A 17501-nucleotide genomic window follows, 5' to 3' on the forward strand; every position below is an offset into this window, starting at 1 on the left:
AAGGTAATGTGATAATGTGATTTTTTTTCTATTCTTGACTTCTCCACACTATTTTCAGAGAGTTTCATTTGTATATTGTGAGATAGTATGTTTTATTATATATATGTTTTATGTGTGTATATATATATATATATACACACACACACATTATTTGTTTAATTCTTTAAGTTAAAACCAACTTAGATTACAAATTCTGAATGTTAAATGTCTGATATCTTTCAGAATTTTGCTGGATTTTTTTTCTGTATCTCTCAGTACACATGAAAGAAATCGTGTAACTTTTTACTTTAATGGTTGGCCAGTGTTTCAGCTCCTCTAGTTTATTTATGTCAAAAATGTTGATATGAAATGATATATCTTTGTGTACATTCATTGTAATCAAAGTGGGATTAAACTGAGGTCCCATTTCCCTGAATGTAGCAGGGAAAAAGACAATAGGAAACAGCTCCTTGGCAGTAACCCAAGCCTCTCTTTTCAATCAGCGCTGCACTCTGTAAAACTCTTGCTTCCCCTTTTTCTCTCTATGAATTCAAGATCATTCTACAAAGTGTTTCACTGTTTGGTTTTTTTCGGGGGTAAGTTTGCTGGCATTTATAACACTTCTGACTGGGTCACTTACACTGTTTTGCTAAAACCATACATGCACCTTTGTGTTTGCATACAGGTCACTCAGATTTATTTATTTTTATTTCCCTGTCTTGTGGCTGATGCTTTGGAGCTGCTGCTTGTTTGTCCACATCTTCTGTTTGCCCACAACTGTATTTCAAAACCATTTTCCTTTCTAGTACTACAAGCTGGCTTCATTCTACTCTTTCTCCTGTCAGTTTCTCTGTAGCCACTGAGGAAACCAGGCAGGGAAAATATGCTTCCCACTTCTTTGTGAAAGGTGGGTTGATGAACCAGTCTATTACTGCATTTTGAAATGTGCTGTTATCAGTTGTTTTGAGCTTCACTTCTTTTTAAAGGACCTAGGTGGCTTTTGTTGTCCAAGAAGTTTTGCTCTCTCTTTTCAGATGGTAAAATTTTAGGAACATCAGAAGTGCTGTCTAACAGTCTAAACTAAACCTCATGTACATAGGGCATATGGTCATTGCCATGTTCTTGAAGTCTAGGGCAGGCAAACCTGCATTTTGCTATACTGAGTATTTTAAGGCCTCTGCTCCTGGATTTTAGCTTTCAAGGTTAGTATTGGGAAGGATCTTTGCCTAATCCTGATTGTGTATAAAAACAATAATCAGAAGTGGTTATTAAGTGGAAGAGCCAGATTGTATGGGTCTTATCTTAGACTGGCAGTGAAACCCCTGGAGAGTTATTTAATTTTGTAAATTAGCATGCAATTAGAAAAGGAGTTCAGCTTTGAGTGCTTGGAGGGGGGAAGGGCTTGTTTTTATCCACAGCAAAATCAAGAATAAGCATCATTGTAATATATGGATTCTTTCTGTAGCTTTCAGCTAGATTTAGTGATTACTTCAGAGTTTGTCATTAATTATCCTATACTATATCTTGCAACAATATTTGTCCTGCTGTTGTCAGAACTCCCTGTAGTATGGATCTATTAAAACTCTGCAAAAGGAGACATGAAGGGAAAGGGATAATAACGAATGCAGATAACTGCAATAGAGAGCTCTGAAGTCCTAGTGTATTTTTAGTCAAAAGCAAATGTCTCTCTAATTCAAGAATTATGGAAGAAAAGTGGATCTGTAATTATGTTCATAATAAGAGACGTCTTTTTTTAGTGTTTAATCCAAATAATATAAAATATGTAGGTTTCCAAGCACCACAAAAAACATCAAAGCTGATCATGTAGGAGGTTATTGTGGTCCAGGGAAAGAAGGGGGGACTGGATTCTAAAATGGTGAAAATTAGCATAGCTCAGTTGGAACCCTTTATTTCTATTGATGTACACTAATTGAAAATGGGTTTATGACTTCAAGTTGCATAGAAACAAAGCAAACCAAAGAAACTGTTACAAAAACATCCATCTAGGAAAACACTGGGGGAAGAAAAATACAGGGAAACAGAACTCTTTCTAAATTAAATTTACTATTAAATTTAATAAGGTTTCCAAGAGGGGAGTTCCTGGAAAATGTTGACTGAAATGTGAAGCAAACTTTGATTGTTCTTTTAGCTGCCTTGATGGTATATTTACAAGAACTAATTCTGGTTTTTTTCATTACTTCTAAAGAAGCTTTCTGGAGAAAAATACCCATGCTCCATAACCACCATAAGAAGCATTTGCCATGGATGTTTCCAAAGGAACAGCTTAATGATTTCATAGGCTCCTAAAAACATGGAAAATTGCCTGTAGGTGATTTCTGCTTACACAGAAGTACCTACTCTCTGAACTGAAACTTTCTTTAAACTTTCTCTCTAGGCCTGTTACCCATTACTGCATACTGTGGTGTCCTCTTCCTATTTTCTTCAGCTGTTTGAATCAACAGAGGCTACAGCAATACTTAATGAAATATACTCGAGAGTAAAACATGATCTAACAAATTATAGAAAATAAACAATACTAAGTGTAGCTTGGGACTGTAAGGAGATCAGAAACAGTCTAATGGGAACACACTTTGTTTGAAAATGCAACAGCTAGGCCAGATCATCACAAAGACATACTTATAGCTGGCTTTGAAGGAAAGATAAAATCTTTCAAAAAATTGCTTCCTGAAAGGAGTCTGAGAAAAACGTTTGTGTCGTATTGAGTTGCTATTTGGTATGCAGTAGGAGCTACATCTCCTTTGTTTTTGCTGCCTTTTTTTCCCTTGATTCTAATTTTAATGGTTTTAAGGCACCTCACAGTCTTGATAAGTAGCTTTTCCTAAAGATATATAAATCATTATTTTATGCATAGACTTGGTAATTTGTATAACCCTCATAATGGTCATATTTAGAGAAAACAGTTGTTTTTTCTTTCCCTTAGAGGTGCTGGAAAACCCAGCTGCTGGCAAATCAATTTACATTATGTTTTACTCTTCTTCTGTATAATATTTGTGTCATACTTGGGGAGGCCTTATCATTATTAAACAGCTCATAGGATCAGGCTTATGAAAGGACATAGGGAGTACAAAAAGACATGCTAGAAAATTGGGTCTTCCTCTTGGGATTTAGTAACAGGCTTCGAGTCCTCATGGAGTTCCCTCTGTTAGAGCCTTAAACCCGCCCCAAGTGCAGCTGAGCTGGTTTGACGGGAGGCAGCAAGAGACTGAAACAAGGCTGAGCGGTGCTGGTTTATGGCATGGGAACAGCCTGGTGAAAGCTGTTGGTACCTCTTCCCCTCATGAAAGAGCTGGTTCCACCCAGGAAGTGCAGATGAACTGGGATTTAGTTTTGGGTACCTGCATTCCCATTTGGGGTGCTCATTAGTTGGAAAGTAAGAGGCCCTTGCCCTACTCATCTTTAGTGTTCCTGGTTTGGGTAATTTCCTTTTATGTGTAGACAGCTGTTCATCATGTTAGGTATTTCTATTTCACATTCCTCAAGTCTCCTAAATTCTTTGTCAGTGGGGAAGAAACATTAATGAAGTTGTTTATCCACAAGAAAGCTTTAGAAATCCATTAACCTAAAGTTTTATGTAGGGGCTTTTATCAAAACATTTCTTTTTGAAAGGTAATTCTAGAAGTACGTTGTTAATAGTAACATCCCTGGGAGACTGGTTACCTCTGGAAAATGTATATCTCCTTCGAAAAAACCATGAGATGTCACAGTATTGACTTAAGAGTGAGTTTTTAATTACCTCAACTGCTGTTTTTTGACAAATCCATCCCTGATGCTCCATTGCAGTGTGTAGTGTGCAATTAGGAAAAAATTTTTCTCCTTGAGGCAATGAGTAAGCCTCTCCTTCTTTCTCTCTGTTAAGCTGCAGTTAAACAAAAACCATCATAGAAACTTAGTGGAAGAAACCATCATAGAAACTTAGTGGAAGAAATTGTTCAACATATATTTCTTCTAACCACTTTGTAGGATATAAAATAAAATTGAATCCCCAGTAGTTTAAAATGTGTGTGTTTTCTTCCCCCACTCTGCTAGTCTGAAATAATGAGGCAGGAACTAACCACACAGTTAGGCTGGTTCTGGTCTTCTCTTACTTTGCTGTGGCTGTCGGCATCAACATTTCTATCACCTTTCCCTTGCTTAATTTTAGAGGTCTTTTTCTGCTCTTATTCTCCTTCTTCCACTGATCACTCCCTCCTCCTCATGCCACTCTTTCTTCATTCTCTGACAGCTTTTCAGTTTGATCCACACTGGCAGGACTGGACCTACTGTCTATTTTGTTCTGTCTGATTGAGGGAGCTGAAACGTAGCATCCCTTGGATTCCCCCGGGTGTTGCGGAATTGAATTGTCTAGACTGTTAATCATCATTTGATTATTCTGACATTCTTGATGAAAAAATATGTACATTAAAATCACAATGTAGTTACAGGATTTGCTTTTAGCATTAATATATTTATTCTCAGTGACACTGAAATTATTTACTACTCCCTATATTTATATATTATTTTGACAGATAGGCAGTGGGCTATGACTAATTTTAAAGTGGCACTGTTTGCTCCATGCAGCTTAAAAGCAAGGATTTTTCCTCTCCCCTTTAGCCCCATAACATTTTATTATTGAGGGACATATTTGAATTGTCAGTTTTCCTAAAGCATTGGTGTACGGGCTGGAATGATCAGATGAATTTAATTGCTTAACCATGTCGTTCACTAGGAGTCCCGAACACCCTTCTTGTTCTTGCTTTGTCTCTTCCATAGCAGTTCTGGGTTTGGATTTTTTGTTTTGTTTTGGTTTAAATTCATCCTGTTAGATTAAACATAAGCATTCCAAGCCAAAATAGCCTGTAAAGTGGAAATGTCAGCTTCCAGGATCTCTGTCAGCTAGGAATAAACTTTTGACTTTGTCTGGAGGCAGTTGGCAAGTTAATGATGATTGTCATGAATATTAAATGATAGAGCCAAAACAAAACTCCCAGAGAGACACTTATGCACAAATCTTACATAGCAACACAACCAGCTCAGACAGCTGGCTCTCTGTAGACTTTCTTGAAAGAAAACAGTGCTGAGGCATATTAGGATGATTTTTATAAACCGGAAAGCCAATTTGTGATGCACTGTTTGAAAGTTAGAGGTCTTAATGATTTATAGCTTGAAGCAGAAATCTGTTTTCTGAAGTAGATGCATAACAGGTAAATTATGTCTGTGCTGTTGTTCCTTATATTCAGTGTTTCAGAGCATTTCTGAGCTTTATCCGTGCTAAGAATGTGTACAAGGGGTAAACCTTGCTGTTGAAGTTCATACCACCTCCCTGGTGTGCAGCTGTAGTCCCACTTCTTCCTCTGAAGTTCTTCTACTCCCTTCCTTCTTTTTTTATATATATATTTTTTTCTCTCTAAAAAGACCAAACAGCAAGGCACAGAACAATAAACTACAGTTGGTTGTGTTTCTTTCTTGTGATTTGTCCCAGACAGGAGAAGAGATTGCTATTCACAGAGTTCCTCCTTCAGCTCCAGTGGTATAAAGCGAACTCCTGCTACATAGAAAAATTGCTCCAGCAAAAGGAAAACATTAAAATTCTAGAAGCTTGGATTTATTTGACATAACACCAACACAGATCTGGGATGATTCCATTAACACCACCCTGCAGTCATGCTCTGTTTTTAAAAAGATATCTAAAGGTGAGACATTCTCTGTGGCCTAGAGAGTAATCTTTACTATGCTTGGGGTCAGATTTTTGCACATAACTTTCTTGACTTTTATGGTTATGTAAATTTATACCAATTTAATAAGTGGCTCAGTAATTTTCAGACACCAAAAGGAATGAGCTGAAATAACAGTAGTTTTTTTCAGATAGCTGCCTGTAGACACGATCTATTTTGTGATGTTTGATTCAGAGTATAAAAAGATAAAGTAAAACTAAACTAATTTCTAGGTGTGATGAGTCAGACTAAATGAGTTGATGGAAAAAGATACAAATGAAAGGACAGTCCAGTTAAAGGAAGTTATGGAGAGTAATGCTTTTATATAAACATTCTTCAGAATTCATTTGGCTTTCCAAACCCTGTCTGCAAATCAAGAAGTGCTTTCCTGTGGCTCACAGAGATCTCTCTAGTCATATGGTGCTAGCTGTCTTTGTTTTCAGTTCAATTGCATTAAAACCAGTACATATATATATATATATATATATATATATATATATAATTTTGAAATTATTTATGTAAATTATTGATCTGGTGATTCCAGTGAGAATACGTTACTACGGACAGTGTGTGCAATCAGAAGCAGAAGTGGCCAGCAAGTTCCCAGCTGTGAAGAAAATGGATTCAGTGATGTAGTTTTTCAGGCAGTATCAGGACAACCCCTGATTTATTTCTTAGTTAAATCAAATGGCCTAGTAGTATGAGAGTGATTTTTTTCAGGGTAACATAAACCAGATACATTTAAAAGATTTAGTTAGACTAGCTTGTATTTGTGTTTTCACAGTACCATAAGGCATTCACACACATACTCTCTGACAGCACTTCCAATAAGATGAGCTACAGTATTGTGGAATAATAATTTTTAACTATTGAAAATTCCCATAAATATATATTACTTTGTGAAGCAGATACAGATAAAATCTTTCTTAAGATTTTACTTTTTTTCAAGCTGAAATGCTCCTTTAGGTATTTAGGAAGTTCAGGTTAATGTATCTTAGTCTGGAAAGGCTACAAAGAGTTATTTTGGTATTGGAGGCTCCTTTCTTACTTATTTGAAATACCTGGTCTACTGCCATGAACTAGCTCAGCCTATTGGATGAAATGTTCACCTCTGTCTTCCAGCTGCACCTTCATTTTTCACATTTTGGATGTATCATTAAAACTCTTGACAATCATAGAATCATAGAATATGCTGAGTTAGAAGGGAGCCATCAGGATCATCGAGTCCAACTCCTGTCCCTGTGTAGGGCACCCCTAGAATCACACACCAGGTCAGTGTTGTGAAACACCTTTTGTACAATGTCTTTAAGTGACTTAGCCAGAAATGCTGTTGGAGTCATCAGGGTTTCTACCGGTATTTCAAGAAACAAAAGACCAATGAACATATAGGCAAATTCCAAGTGATGACAGATACAGATGGAACATAGGTAAAAAATACTCACTCCAGCTGAAAGATGAAGCACCACAGTGATACACCTCTTTGGAGTGAGAAATTAAAGCTAGAGCTTCAGAAAGTAGCATTCTTGGTATTAGAACCATCTTAGGCTCCCACAAGCCCAAATGTCCAGCCAACATGACCTTCTTCAGATGGCTGAAAGTCCCAATAGGGGTGAAAGACAAAGGGAACTCAAGGGAAGGAACAGCTCATTGAATAGCCAGGAAACCCAGCATTAAGGATTGCTGGGTTGTAGTGAAGCTGAGGATTGCACCTCTTCAGCAGCAAAACTCCAGCCTTCTTTCTTAAACTAGAATGGACATCATTTAAAGACAACATGAGAAAAATTAATAAGATACGGACTGAATAGCAGCAGTGTGATTTTCTATGAATCCAGACACCTGTAAGGTGTCAAAGCAAAAGGCATCAGTATTTTTGGAAAACGAGACTGAGGATGTCAAGCAAGGAGCCAGCAGTCACGAGCTGTTTAATTTGTGCTGATTTTCCCAGAACTGTATCCAAGGAGGATGTCACGCTTTTCCGTTCTCAAGTTCAACCTTGTCTCTAAGTGCATTGGCAAGTTTCACCTCTTCTGAAACTGTACTCTCCTGTGAGTTATTTATAAACTCCTGCTCCTTCTCATAAGTAGGACTTCACTCACCTTCCTTCTTTCTGCCTCAAATTGTTATATTCCACTGATATGCTTCTGCTTCACATATAAACCTGCTTTCTTCCAGCTCCAAGACACGCTAAACTCAAAGGAGATCATTCAGAGGAATGGGAAGGAGGTGTTTACCTTTGGCAGCAGCGATTTAGGGACATGTGTAACATTTAATGTGTAGAATCACAGAGGTTCAGCACATACTCAAACATCCCTCCTAAGCATGTGTTCTTAAAATCCTTTCAACTTCACTAAAATTGGTAAGTTTCTCTTTTGCACGGAGAGCTTTTCAGAGATGCCTATAAGCTGCCATCATCATTTCATTTCTCTCAACCATTTTTTGTTGTGTCAGAGATCCAAACTGCAGGAGGTTATTTCTGACCTGTGCTGTTTAAGAAATACGTGGAATGGAACACATTTTAGAAAGACTGTAAGATGGTTGCCTTTGCCCAAATTGCGAGATCTGTCTGTACATGTATGTCTTTCTGTAACACAAAAATACATCACAAATACCTTGAAAGTCCTACTGTCCTATTCTTAAAATATATTGCATAACTATTTTAAAGTACAGAGCATGGTTAAATAATAAATAAAGAAAAAATCAGTTACATTCTTGACACGCTTCCAGGCATGATGTAGGACACAGACATGTTACCTAAGAATATAATCTTAATACAAAAGTGTAATCCCTTCAGTTAACACTTTTGCCAGAAGTGTACTTAGGTCTAATGCATGGCTGCATAGCTCTGCAGTTCAGAATTAACACTTTGGTTTTTATTCTTTTTAATGAGACTATGTTTTTAGGAGCTTTGCTCAAACATAAAAATTAATAAAGGGTTAAACATACTAATGAAGTTTGAGTTATCATTACCAAAATGGCACTGCAATGTAAAATACAGGGTATGTAGCTGTAGCCTCCAACAAGAAGAGCAGCCTCCTGGGATACTCTTGATCTGCCACAGCTATTTTGAACCAGTTATCAGTTTAATTTATAAAGTTACCCTCCAGGCAGTGAATTGCTTGGTAACTAAGCTCTGTGTATCCAACACAACTGATTTTAATTTCTCTGCAAGGGAGCACAGAACTAGGCACAGGGATATTTTCACTTCAGTTGACATCTACTTCTATTTGCCCAGGTGGCAGCAAAGAAAACTCCATTTCCTCTACTGGCTGAAATAAATGCCACCTGTAAGGTGAGGTTTTTTCATTCAGAGATCCTGTTGTCTACAAAAGAAGGGTGCAAGGCTTTAACTTCATCTTTAGTTCAAATCACTCCTACAAGTTTAGACCTGCTTGGATTCAAGTAATGTGTTTGACTCTGTCACCACTCCATTATCTGTGTTGTCATAATCTCTAAAGCCCAAGCAGATGTGCCAAGAAGTTGGCTCCAGTTTTCACAAGGCGAGTTTGAGCCAAGTCTCTGCTTTATCTGCTGTCTTTGCACAATATGTGAGAAAACCTTTCAGCAAAATCTGAAAGGTAAAATACGGCCACTGGGACATCAATTTATTTTCCTTTTTTAGAGAGGTTTCTTTAGGTTGAGGTAAAATTATGTTGTATTTTGATTTTTCTTGAATGGCTTCTCTCCAAGCTGGCTTCCACCCAGATTCTTCTGAGCTTTTTTACATTTCAGAAAGATAATGTCTCATTTCAGAAGGATAAAGGCTCAGATCAAGAAGTACTGCAGAACATGGTAATCTGAACATTCTTAACAGAGCCGAATTTCTGATTGCAACAGCTACAAATAACCTCCAGGAAACAGTAATAGGGATGGTTTATTCAAGAATACTTCCTGTGGCTCTGCAGTTCATCCAGGTGCACAAGCTCTATTCTTCACAGAACGTTAATCTCAGTTGCTATCTGTTATTTTGGATTTCTTGTCAACAGAGAACCCAAGCCAATAGGATGATAGGAGTAAGTTTTGTAAACAAGGAAATTAGGACTCACACCTTCTACTGAACAATGAAGAAAAAAGCCAAAAGAGGAGTTATGTAAAGACCAACAGATGAGTAAGGGTACCCGTTCACTTTGTTATCATTTACCATATTCAACAGAAGCAAAAACAGGAAGCACTGTCTGTTATCAGACAGACAGCATGGACTCCTCTGCCAATTCTACCTCATCAGTGTAAATTGTTCCAACAACACATTAAGACACTTTCTCATTCCCCACCTATTCTGCTTTCTGGGTTAGGGTTTTTTTTCTGGTTATGCCAAGATGAGAATCAAGCCTATGCTACTGGAGTACTTATAGCAGTGATGCCCACCTATCAAACACTTAGTTCTTTGAGACATCACCAAGGGGCCAACTCCCAGCAACTGCTGGTATCTAATAAAAAGGTCAGCAAATAATAGTAATAATAATATCATTATCATCATCATCTGAAGCAACAGTATTTTCTTAGATGCTAAATTACTGATTCCACCCCAGAGCACCAGCTAACAGCAGGGGAGGTCATGAAGTCCCTCCTGCAAACTGACTTATCTAATGGTAAGACACAAAGTAAGCTTAGAGTAAAATCTGTAACATTGTGAAGGGACAAATAAATAGACACAGCTTTTCTAGTTATTCAACTGACAGACAGCTGTCCCCTGAAAACTAAAAGTGGAGAATCATCTAATAAAATCTTTCCTTCAAAGAAAATACCCAAAATGCTAAAGAACAAAATAAGTGAATTATATTTTATTATATCTGTATTTCTAATACAGAATTGGGAGCAGCTGCTCAGTTTTTCCACGTGAATTCAGCCTGTCACAAGTGGCAGATAAGCAGAATGTAAATTGTGATGTATGTGGATTTAAGTTAGTGAAAGTTGGTGGTTAGCAGCAATTTACATAGCATGTGCTTTCACAGTCCTCCTATCTGCTGACAGACTGCCAGAGAAACCTGATAGAGGGGGTCTGCTTTCACCCTACAGGATCTGCAGTCTTGTATTAGGTTAAAAGGAAGAGGAAGATGTGAATGCACACTTCCTTGCAACAGCAACGATGAAGCCAGAGTAAGAACAAAGAAAAACTAACAGAAATTAAAAATAAGAACTGAAATTGTCAATATAAAGACGCTAACAATATCCAAGGGATACTAAACTGCTGTAACAAACTTGTGGTGTAAGAATATGTGGTAAACAGTGGGCTATAATTTACTTTTTTTGTCAGATAAAGAGTGGAGGAAGCTGGAAGGAAATAATAAGAGATATAGATTACATATCTGATAATTATTTTTATAAAATTAACGTGCCATTTATTAATAACTGACATCATAATAGTCTTACTTTAAATGTCACAGTAGTTCTCGTGGGGGAAAAATATTTATTTTTCTTGGTTTACAGATGTAGGCTTTGCATAAATATTCCACCATAACTGCATTTTAAGAGAGTGAGTGGGTTTATATCCAGTACTCTCAAATATTAAATCTCACAATGCTTTTTAAACTGTAAGCCTGTATTACACCTGCTTATACATGTGATACCTACACGCCCTTGAAGCACAAAGAACTGATGTTAGCTCGTCCAGATAATGCATTCACACTTTTCCAAGGAGTGGGAAACAACTTGGGACTGACAAAAAGACCAGTCATGTTCCGACTATCAAAAACTTCCTTATCTCTTATAAGAAATGAAATTCTGTGTGACACACTTGTAAACGGAGAAATCCAGGCAGAAAGAACTTTCACGTGAAACAATAATTCGGAGCAAACAGTACAAGTGTATGACACTAATACAGAACTGTTTTTTTCCTTGAAGGAAGAAAACTGTGTGAACTATGTGTGTACACGCATCCATATTTTTTAAACAGAAGATGGACTTGTGATAGCTAATTGTTGTAATGAACTCCAGAGAATCGGGATTCAATCTAATACTCTATCTTGCTTCTCCCCAGGCATTCTCTAGGGGCAAAAATGTTCCTTAAAACTCATCTTTAATGTTGAAATGCAGCTGATCTTCAGGTTTAAAGTCTAGATTGGGGCTGCCATCCTCATTCAGAATTCGTCTAGTAGTATAGCCAACAATTGGATATTTGGCCTTATAAACATTATTGAAGATATCATCCAGGGACTTCAGTTCCTCTTCTGTGAGTCCTGTCTAAATGAAATATAGAAATGCAAGTCCTGTCACAAGGAAGTAAAAATACAGGTATTTACATACATTTTTCATTTTTATTGACTACTGTAAACCTTAGGGTCACCTTCTGGGTTTACTTTGCAGAGCATGATAAGCAAAATTGGTAGAATAACCTGAAATTTTATTATTTTCATTCTAATTCAGCCTTGATAAAAATTTAATATATTCAGGTCAAAGAAACTGTTAGATGTCCCCTCATTTTCCCTGCATAAGTAAGTCTCACACCTCAAACAAGTAATAACACCCCTGCCAGAGTTAGCATCCATCACCATGTCAGCGACACAGAATACACCAAATCAATTGATAAATACAGTTATTTACTCTCTTTGGAAGCATTTTTTAATGAGCAGATAATTTCCACTTTACGTGCTGACATAAATTGTCCTAATCCCACAGATCAAAATCTTTCCTTTCAAAGGCTGTTAGCACTGCACTTTCCATGAGCAGTAAATACATACCCATTTTATGTATGTAAGGAATAGTAATGCATTTTGTTTTTAAAGATGTGAATCAACCTAAATTAATTCATAAATATTCTAATAGTGCCATTCACCGCCTTGCAAAATAATAAAACTTGGCAAAACAGAATTTAACTAATAGTTCATTTTTCTTACTATGTCATGTGTAAGATCTGCTGGATCCAGAGACATCTTTGCAACTCCCCTTGTTGAGTCTTTTCCAACCAAAGCATTGTATGGGGCTCCTTTTCCATAAAATTCTGTCAGATTAAAAAAAAAAAACAAACAACAAAACCCCGTGATCTGATAACGTGCAGAGTATGTTCAGGCTCTGCTTTTCACCTGCCTGTTACACTTGTCTGTGAACTGAAAGCAACAACTCAAATCTAAGACTCATCTTTCCAAAACTGACTTTTGATTTGCTTTTTGTTGGATCCCATTCTTTAAAAAAAAACACCAAAACAAAACAGAGGTGGGGTTATACAGTACAAATGTTGAACTCCTATATTGTGGTCTTAACATTTACCTATTATTTAGGGAGCTATGCTTTACATTCTCTTGAGAGGTTTGTAGACTCCAGAATTTGCAGTGGCAAGCCTTGTCTAACTTAGGATTTGAAGATGTATGCCCAGACAAGCTGCATTAACAAGCTTGGTACAAACAAAGCATTAGTTTGCTTATGATGGCATTAAGGCAAGTGTCCAGATCCCCCTTGGTCCCTTCAACTATTTTACTGCATATCTGGATTAAGCAGCAGGAGTTAAAACATCTGTAGTTCTTAGGGAAGGCATAAACAGCAAGTACATCAATAAATTATTTAGGTCTAAGTGATGAGACAAGAAGCCTCATGAAATAAGAAAATTTAAAAGGATAAAAAAATTACTTAGCCCCTCACCCTCCTTTCAGAATCATAGTCAATTCTTCCAAGAGTTTTGACCAGGCCACTGGACAGCCCACAGGGAAAGATGAAGCTGCAGCCATGCCAATACTGTGTAGTGCAATACAAGCACATCCAAGTTAGCTTTGATCTGGTCAGTTCATGTATGCAGTGCAGTAAAATGCTGCAGCTTCAGCTTCTGTGTGGCCTGACCCCAAATCTGGCAAGGACTAAGGGGCCTGGGCAGGTGTCTTCAGTGTTCCTGTTGTCAACACCCAACCTGACTGGACCACTCTGGCTTGTCTGTCTGCATGCACTGTAATCTCAAACCAGTGTAAGTTCTAGACAAAACGTTGGTATCAGGGGAGGAAAACTGAGGTGGTTTTTTTTGAAAAGGAAAATTTATATTATTTTTGTTGCAATTGAATCACTGCCTTTTCATACATTGGGAATGTTTAAAAACAAATGACTTAATAACAGCATGAAAACAAAGCAGAGCAGAGGAGAAGCAAACTCACCTTTTCCAGAAGTGACATCAAATACTACTCCCTTCACTGCCAGGTAAATGGGCTGTCCTTCCTGGAAAGAAAGTAATCAATAATATCATAAACACATAAGTGTAAGCAAAAGGCAATTAGTTTTAGCTATGAAATCTGTAAGAACCCAGGACACAAAAGAAGATAATTCTCTGCTGTGTTTTCTCTTCCTTGTGTGTGCATACAAGCACACACATTGCCTCTTGAAATGTCTTGCTTCTCCCTTAAACAGTCTCAGAGAATTTTTGAGGAATTAAACATACAGAATAAAAGAATATTTTTAATCTAAACATCACAATCATGTAAGTCATGTCCCTCTTGCAAGTCACCTCTTGTCTGCACACTTCCGTGCTTGAAGATGATCAACTGCATCTTTCTATTCCTAACGCAGATGGACATTGCCCAAGATAAAAAGGGTGTATGGCCAAGAGCCTTCCTTATTTGATTAGGAAAACAACAGATGAAAACATAAACACACACAAATCTGATCTGCTGACATCTGTTTTACTTAATAAGCCAGTGCTTCTGCTTTGTCTGTTACGCGTAAGATGTATTTTTAGTCAGATGCTGGTTAGTTTCTTGGAAATATCTAGGGAAGACCTGGAGAAGCAAGTGTTCCAAATGAGAAGACAGATGTGTATCAATATGGGGCTTTTGAATGTGGAGTTCTGCTAAGATTTCTGCATCACAGAAAGCTAAAAACTGTTCAGTTGAAATTGCTTTGTTATTTCTATAATACGGGGGGGGGAAGGTCTAAATACGTGGTTTGATTACTGAAAGAAAATGACTTTGGCTGGAATTTAAGGTCATCTGAAACTCACTGGTATATAATCAAGCAGGCAACAAATAAAATAGGAGTGAAATAGTAGGCAAGTTCAAGAGACCCAGACCAGCAGCTGCCAGCAGCACAGACGAGCAACACTGGGCTAGCAACACGCAAGTGCCACCGAACTCCTCACGCACGCCTGAAAAGGAACTTAGCCCGGAGCTGCTGGGGGGGAGAGAACAGCGCGGCCGCAGAGCACCCCAAAACCGAGTGTCCCGCGGTTTAAGGGCACGGAGCGGCCGAGGAGGCAGCAAGGCGGGGGCTGCGCGGGGCGGGGGCTGCGCGGGGCGGGGGCTGCGCGGGGCGGGGGCTGCGCGGGGCGGGGGCTGCGCGGGGCGGGGGCTGCGCGGGGCGGGGGCTGCGCGCCGCAGCGGGCCCGCTCCAGCCCCGGCCCCGCCTCTGGAAAGAACCGGCCGGGGAAGGTCGGGAGCGCGGACCTGCCGGGGCTCTGTCCCCCGCCTGCCCCTACCTGCTGCCCGGCGTATCTGGCCAGCTCGGGCTCGGTGAAGAGCCGGACGGGGGCCTCGGCCGGCGGCCTGAAGCGCAGCTCCCGCTCGGCCCCGGCCGGCAGGGCCGCCAGCAGCCGCAGCACCAGCACCAGCCGCAGCAGCCGCCCCGCAGCGCCCGCCATGCCGCCCCGCACCCGGCCCGGCCCCGCCTCCCGGCCCGGCCCCGCTCGGCCCCTCGGCCCGGGCAGCGCGGTCCCGCCCCGGCGCTTTGCCTCGCCAGAGCTGCCTGGGGAGAGCCTGAAGCCGGGGCGTTCGTGCTGCGGGGAAGCGAAGTGACGACGTGGGCAGCGCCCGGCGCCCCCGCCGCCAGGCAGAGCCCCCGGAGCTCAGCCGAAACCCGCCGCTGCCCCTCGGACCTCCCTCCACTTCCAGCCCCCCCTCCCCGCTCAAGTTTCTCCCCTTGCTGTTTGCTCACAAAATCGGCACACGCAGGGCAGGCTTCGTCCTTGTGACTCAAAAAAACCCGCATCAAACTGACACGTTTAGCCTAAGGAAGTAGGGAATAAGTAGGAAATTTTCCAGTGACGTGACTTCCCCGTGCTGTTAATACAGCACAGGAAGACATTCTGGGCTAGGCAGAAGAATCAGCAGCTTGATGTTCGTAATTCTATATAGAGTTAAGAAAATTAGAAACCTTTTTGCAACTTAGATGCATCTATCCCACCCTTCACGGCAGTGCTGGCAAGGGAGGACTCGAAGGATTGAAAGCCTGGATGTTTGATGCTGCGGCACCCAGTCCTCCATCTGGGAATTCAAATCCCTGTTTGGTGTCTCCGCTCCTTGCGCAGCGCCTTGTGAAAGCTGAACAGTTTGGAGAAGGATCTGGGCAGTAAACGGGCAATGAAAATGGGATTGATCTTTGCTTTGAGGACTGTTTATAAACACTTTTATAAACTCCCTAAGTCCATCTTGGAGAATACCCGCTCCGTGTTGCCTGAGGTCCTGTCTGTTTCCACAGGCTGTCCAAAGGCAGTTCCATGCATTAGTGTAAGCAGAGCTGCAGTAGCTGATCCAAAGCAACGCTGCCATAAACCTCCTCCGGAGGATAGAAGCGGCACAAGATGAGGAGCACAGGGGTCACCATGTGTCGGCATGATGACCAGCGGGGGACATGCCTGTATGAAGAGCTAGGCTTCAGAATGGGATTCCCATCCTTTCTGCCTGTTTGCTGACTCCACACGCCACAAGACAGACGTGACATGTCAAGCAGAAGAGAGACCTTTACTAAGGCTTCGAGCAAAACAGCTCTTGAACACTGCGTGAGAGAGAGCTCCGGCAATTTTCTGGTTGCTCTGCCTGCAAATACCCCGCACGGCTTGCTGCAGGGATGGATATTGCTGGGCAAGATGCAAGTTTGTCAGTTGGTTCAAGTAATATTACAGATTTACCGTTTATTCCGAAACGATTATGTATGAGTGTCTCCACAAGGAAGGGCTGCAAGTGCTGAATATTAGCCAACATCTGTCTGGAGTGTTACTACTGATTTGGGGATAAGTTAGAGCCTGTCTTTGAACTGCAAACATCCAATAAATAAATTAATAACAAGAACTCAGATATTTTCTTCCTGGAAGGAGAAGCTGTATATTAGGATTGCTGTTATCAAAGGGCTTCAAACCTTGGTTAATTTACTAGGTGTGGGTTTTAGAGAGAGGGAAATTATCTGCTGTGCAGGGACTCCACTACGGTTTTGCATCTCAATACAAGAAATGTTGTGGATGGTTTTTCTTGGTGATGAAACGTTAACCACTGCTTCCACGTTGGGGAAGGAAGATAGCTGTGTAGGTGTATTTGCGGATGGGCGGCCTCTGAGTCAGCTCTTACGTTGTTTTGGCTTTTTATCTTCCAGGAGAGCCCCACTGCTGCCACTCCGCTGTGGGCACAGCGTGGATGGGAACTTCTTCTTGGAAAGAAGTTCTTCTGTCTGGTTTCCAAGCCAGCCTGTTGGTGTTCTGCTATCAGCTTGGGCAGCAACAATTAAAAATAATTTTAAAAAAAGAATTAAAAAAAAGGTACTGTTGTGTGCATCGTGGGGAGACCGGTCAAAACCGTTTTAAATTGCTTTTCCAGTCTGGTTGAGTCTCGCGTAGGAGAGTTTGTGTTGTGTGTGGTGCAGAAAAGAGTTCTTTCCCTCGTCTCGACGAGGGACGCTTTGTGTTCTCCAGCAGAAGGGCTCTCCTACCCCGCACGGAACAGCCCGGTCACGCGTGTGACGAGCCCCAGCGCTGCGCGGGGACGACGGGACGGCCGCCCGGAGCCAGAGAGCTCGGCAGGGACGGCGGGGCGAGCTCTGGAGGCTGAAGCAAGGGCGTGGGAGAGGCGGGCGGCCAGCGCCGGGCGGGCGGCCCCACCGGGGGCGGCCCCGTCCCGCAGGGCCCCGCACCGACCCCCC

General features: G+C 40.7%; 1 protein-coding gene and 1 long non-coding RNA gene across 3 annotated transcripts in view; one reads left to right on the forward strand and one right to left on the reverse strand.

The window, feature by feature from the left end:
- Nucleotides 1–8632, forward strand: part of LOC127383424 (uncharacterized) — a 58441-nt gene extending 49809 nt beyond the window's left edge. The window contains exons 3-4 of one of the 2 annotated variants that reach the window (XR_007889192.1): nucleotides 5459–5669; nucleotides 6235–8632. This is a non-coding gene — a long non-coding RNA (uncharacterized LOC127383424). Of the gene's footprint in view, nucleotides 1–5458 lie in introns of both variants that reach the window. The other variant, XR_007889191.1, reaches the window with a different exon arrangement.
- Nucleotides 8633–11074: 2442 nt separating this feature from the next.
- NENF (neudesin neurotrophic factor) lies at nucleotides 11075–15247 on the reverse strand. Its single transcript, XM_051616345.1, has 4 exons — nucleotides 15073–15247; nucleotides 13760–13820; nucleotides 12521–12624; nucleotides 11075–11867 (listed from the first exon to the last, which is right to left on the reverse strand). Exons 1-4 carry the CDS (start codon nucleotides 15232–15234, stop codon nucleotides 11691–11693), a joined length of 504 nt encoding a protein of 167 aa, XP_051472305.1. The 5' UTR covers nucleotides 15235–15247; the 3' UTR covers nucleotides 11075–11690.
- Between the last annotated feature and the right edge of the window lie 2254 nt (nucleotides 15248–17501).

Source organism: Apus apus, chromosome 3 (assembly GCF_020740795.1).
Source record: "Apus apus isolate bApuApu2 chromosome 3, bApuApu2.pri.cur, whole genome shotgun sequence".
Classification (NCBI taxonomy): Eukaryota; Metazoa; Chordata; class Aves; order Apodiformes; family Apodidae; genus Apus; species Apus apus.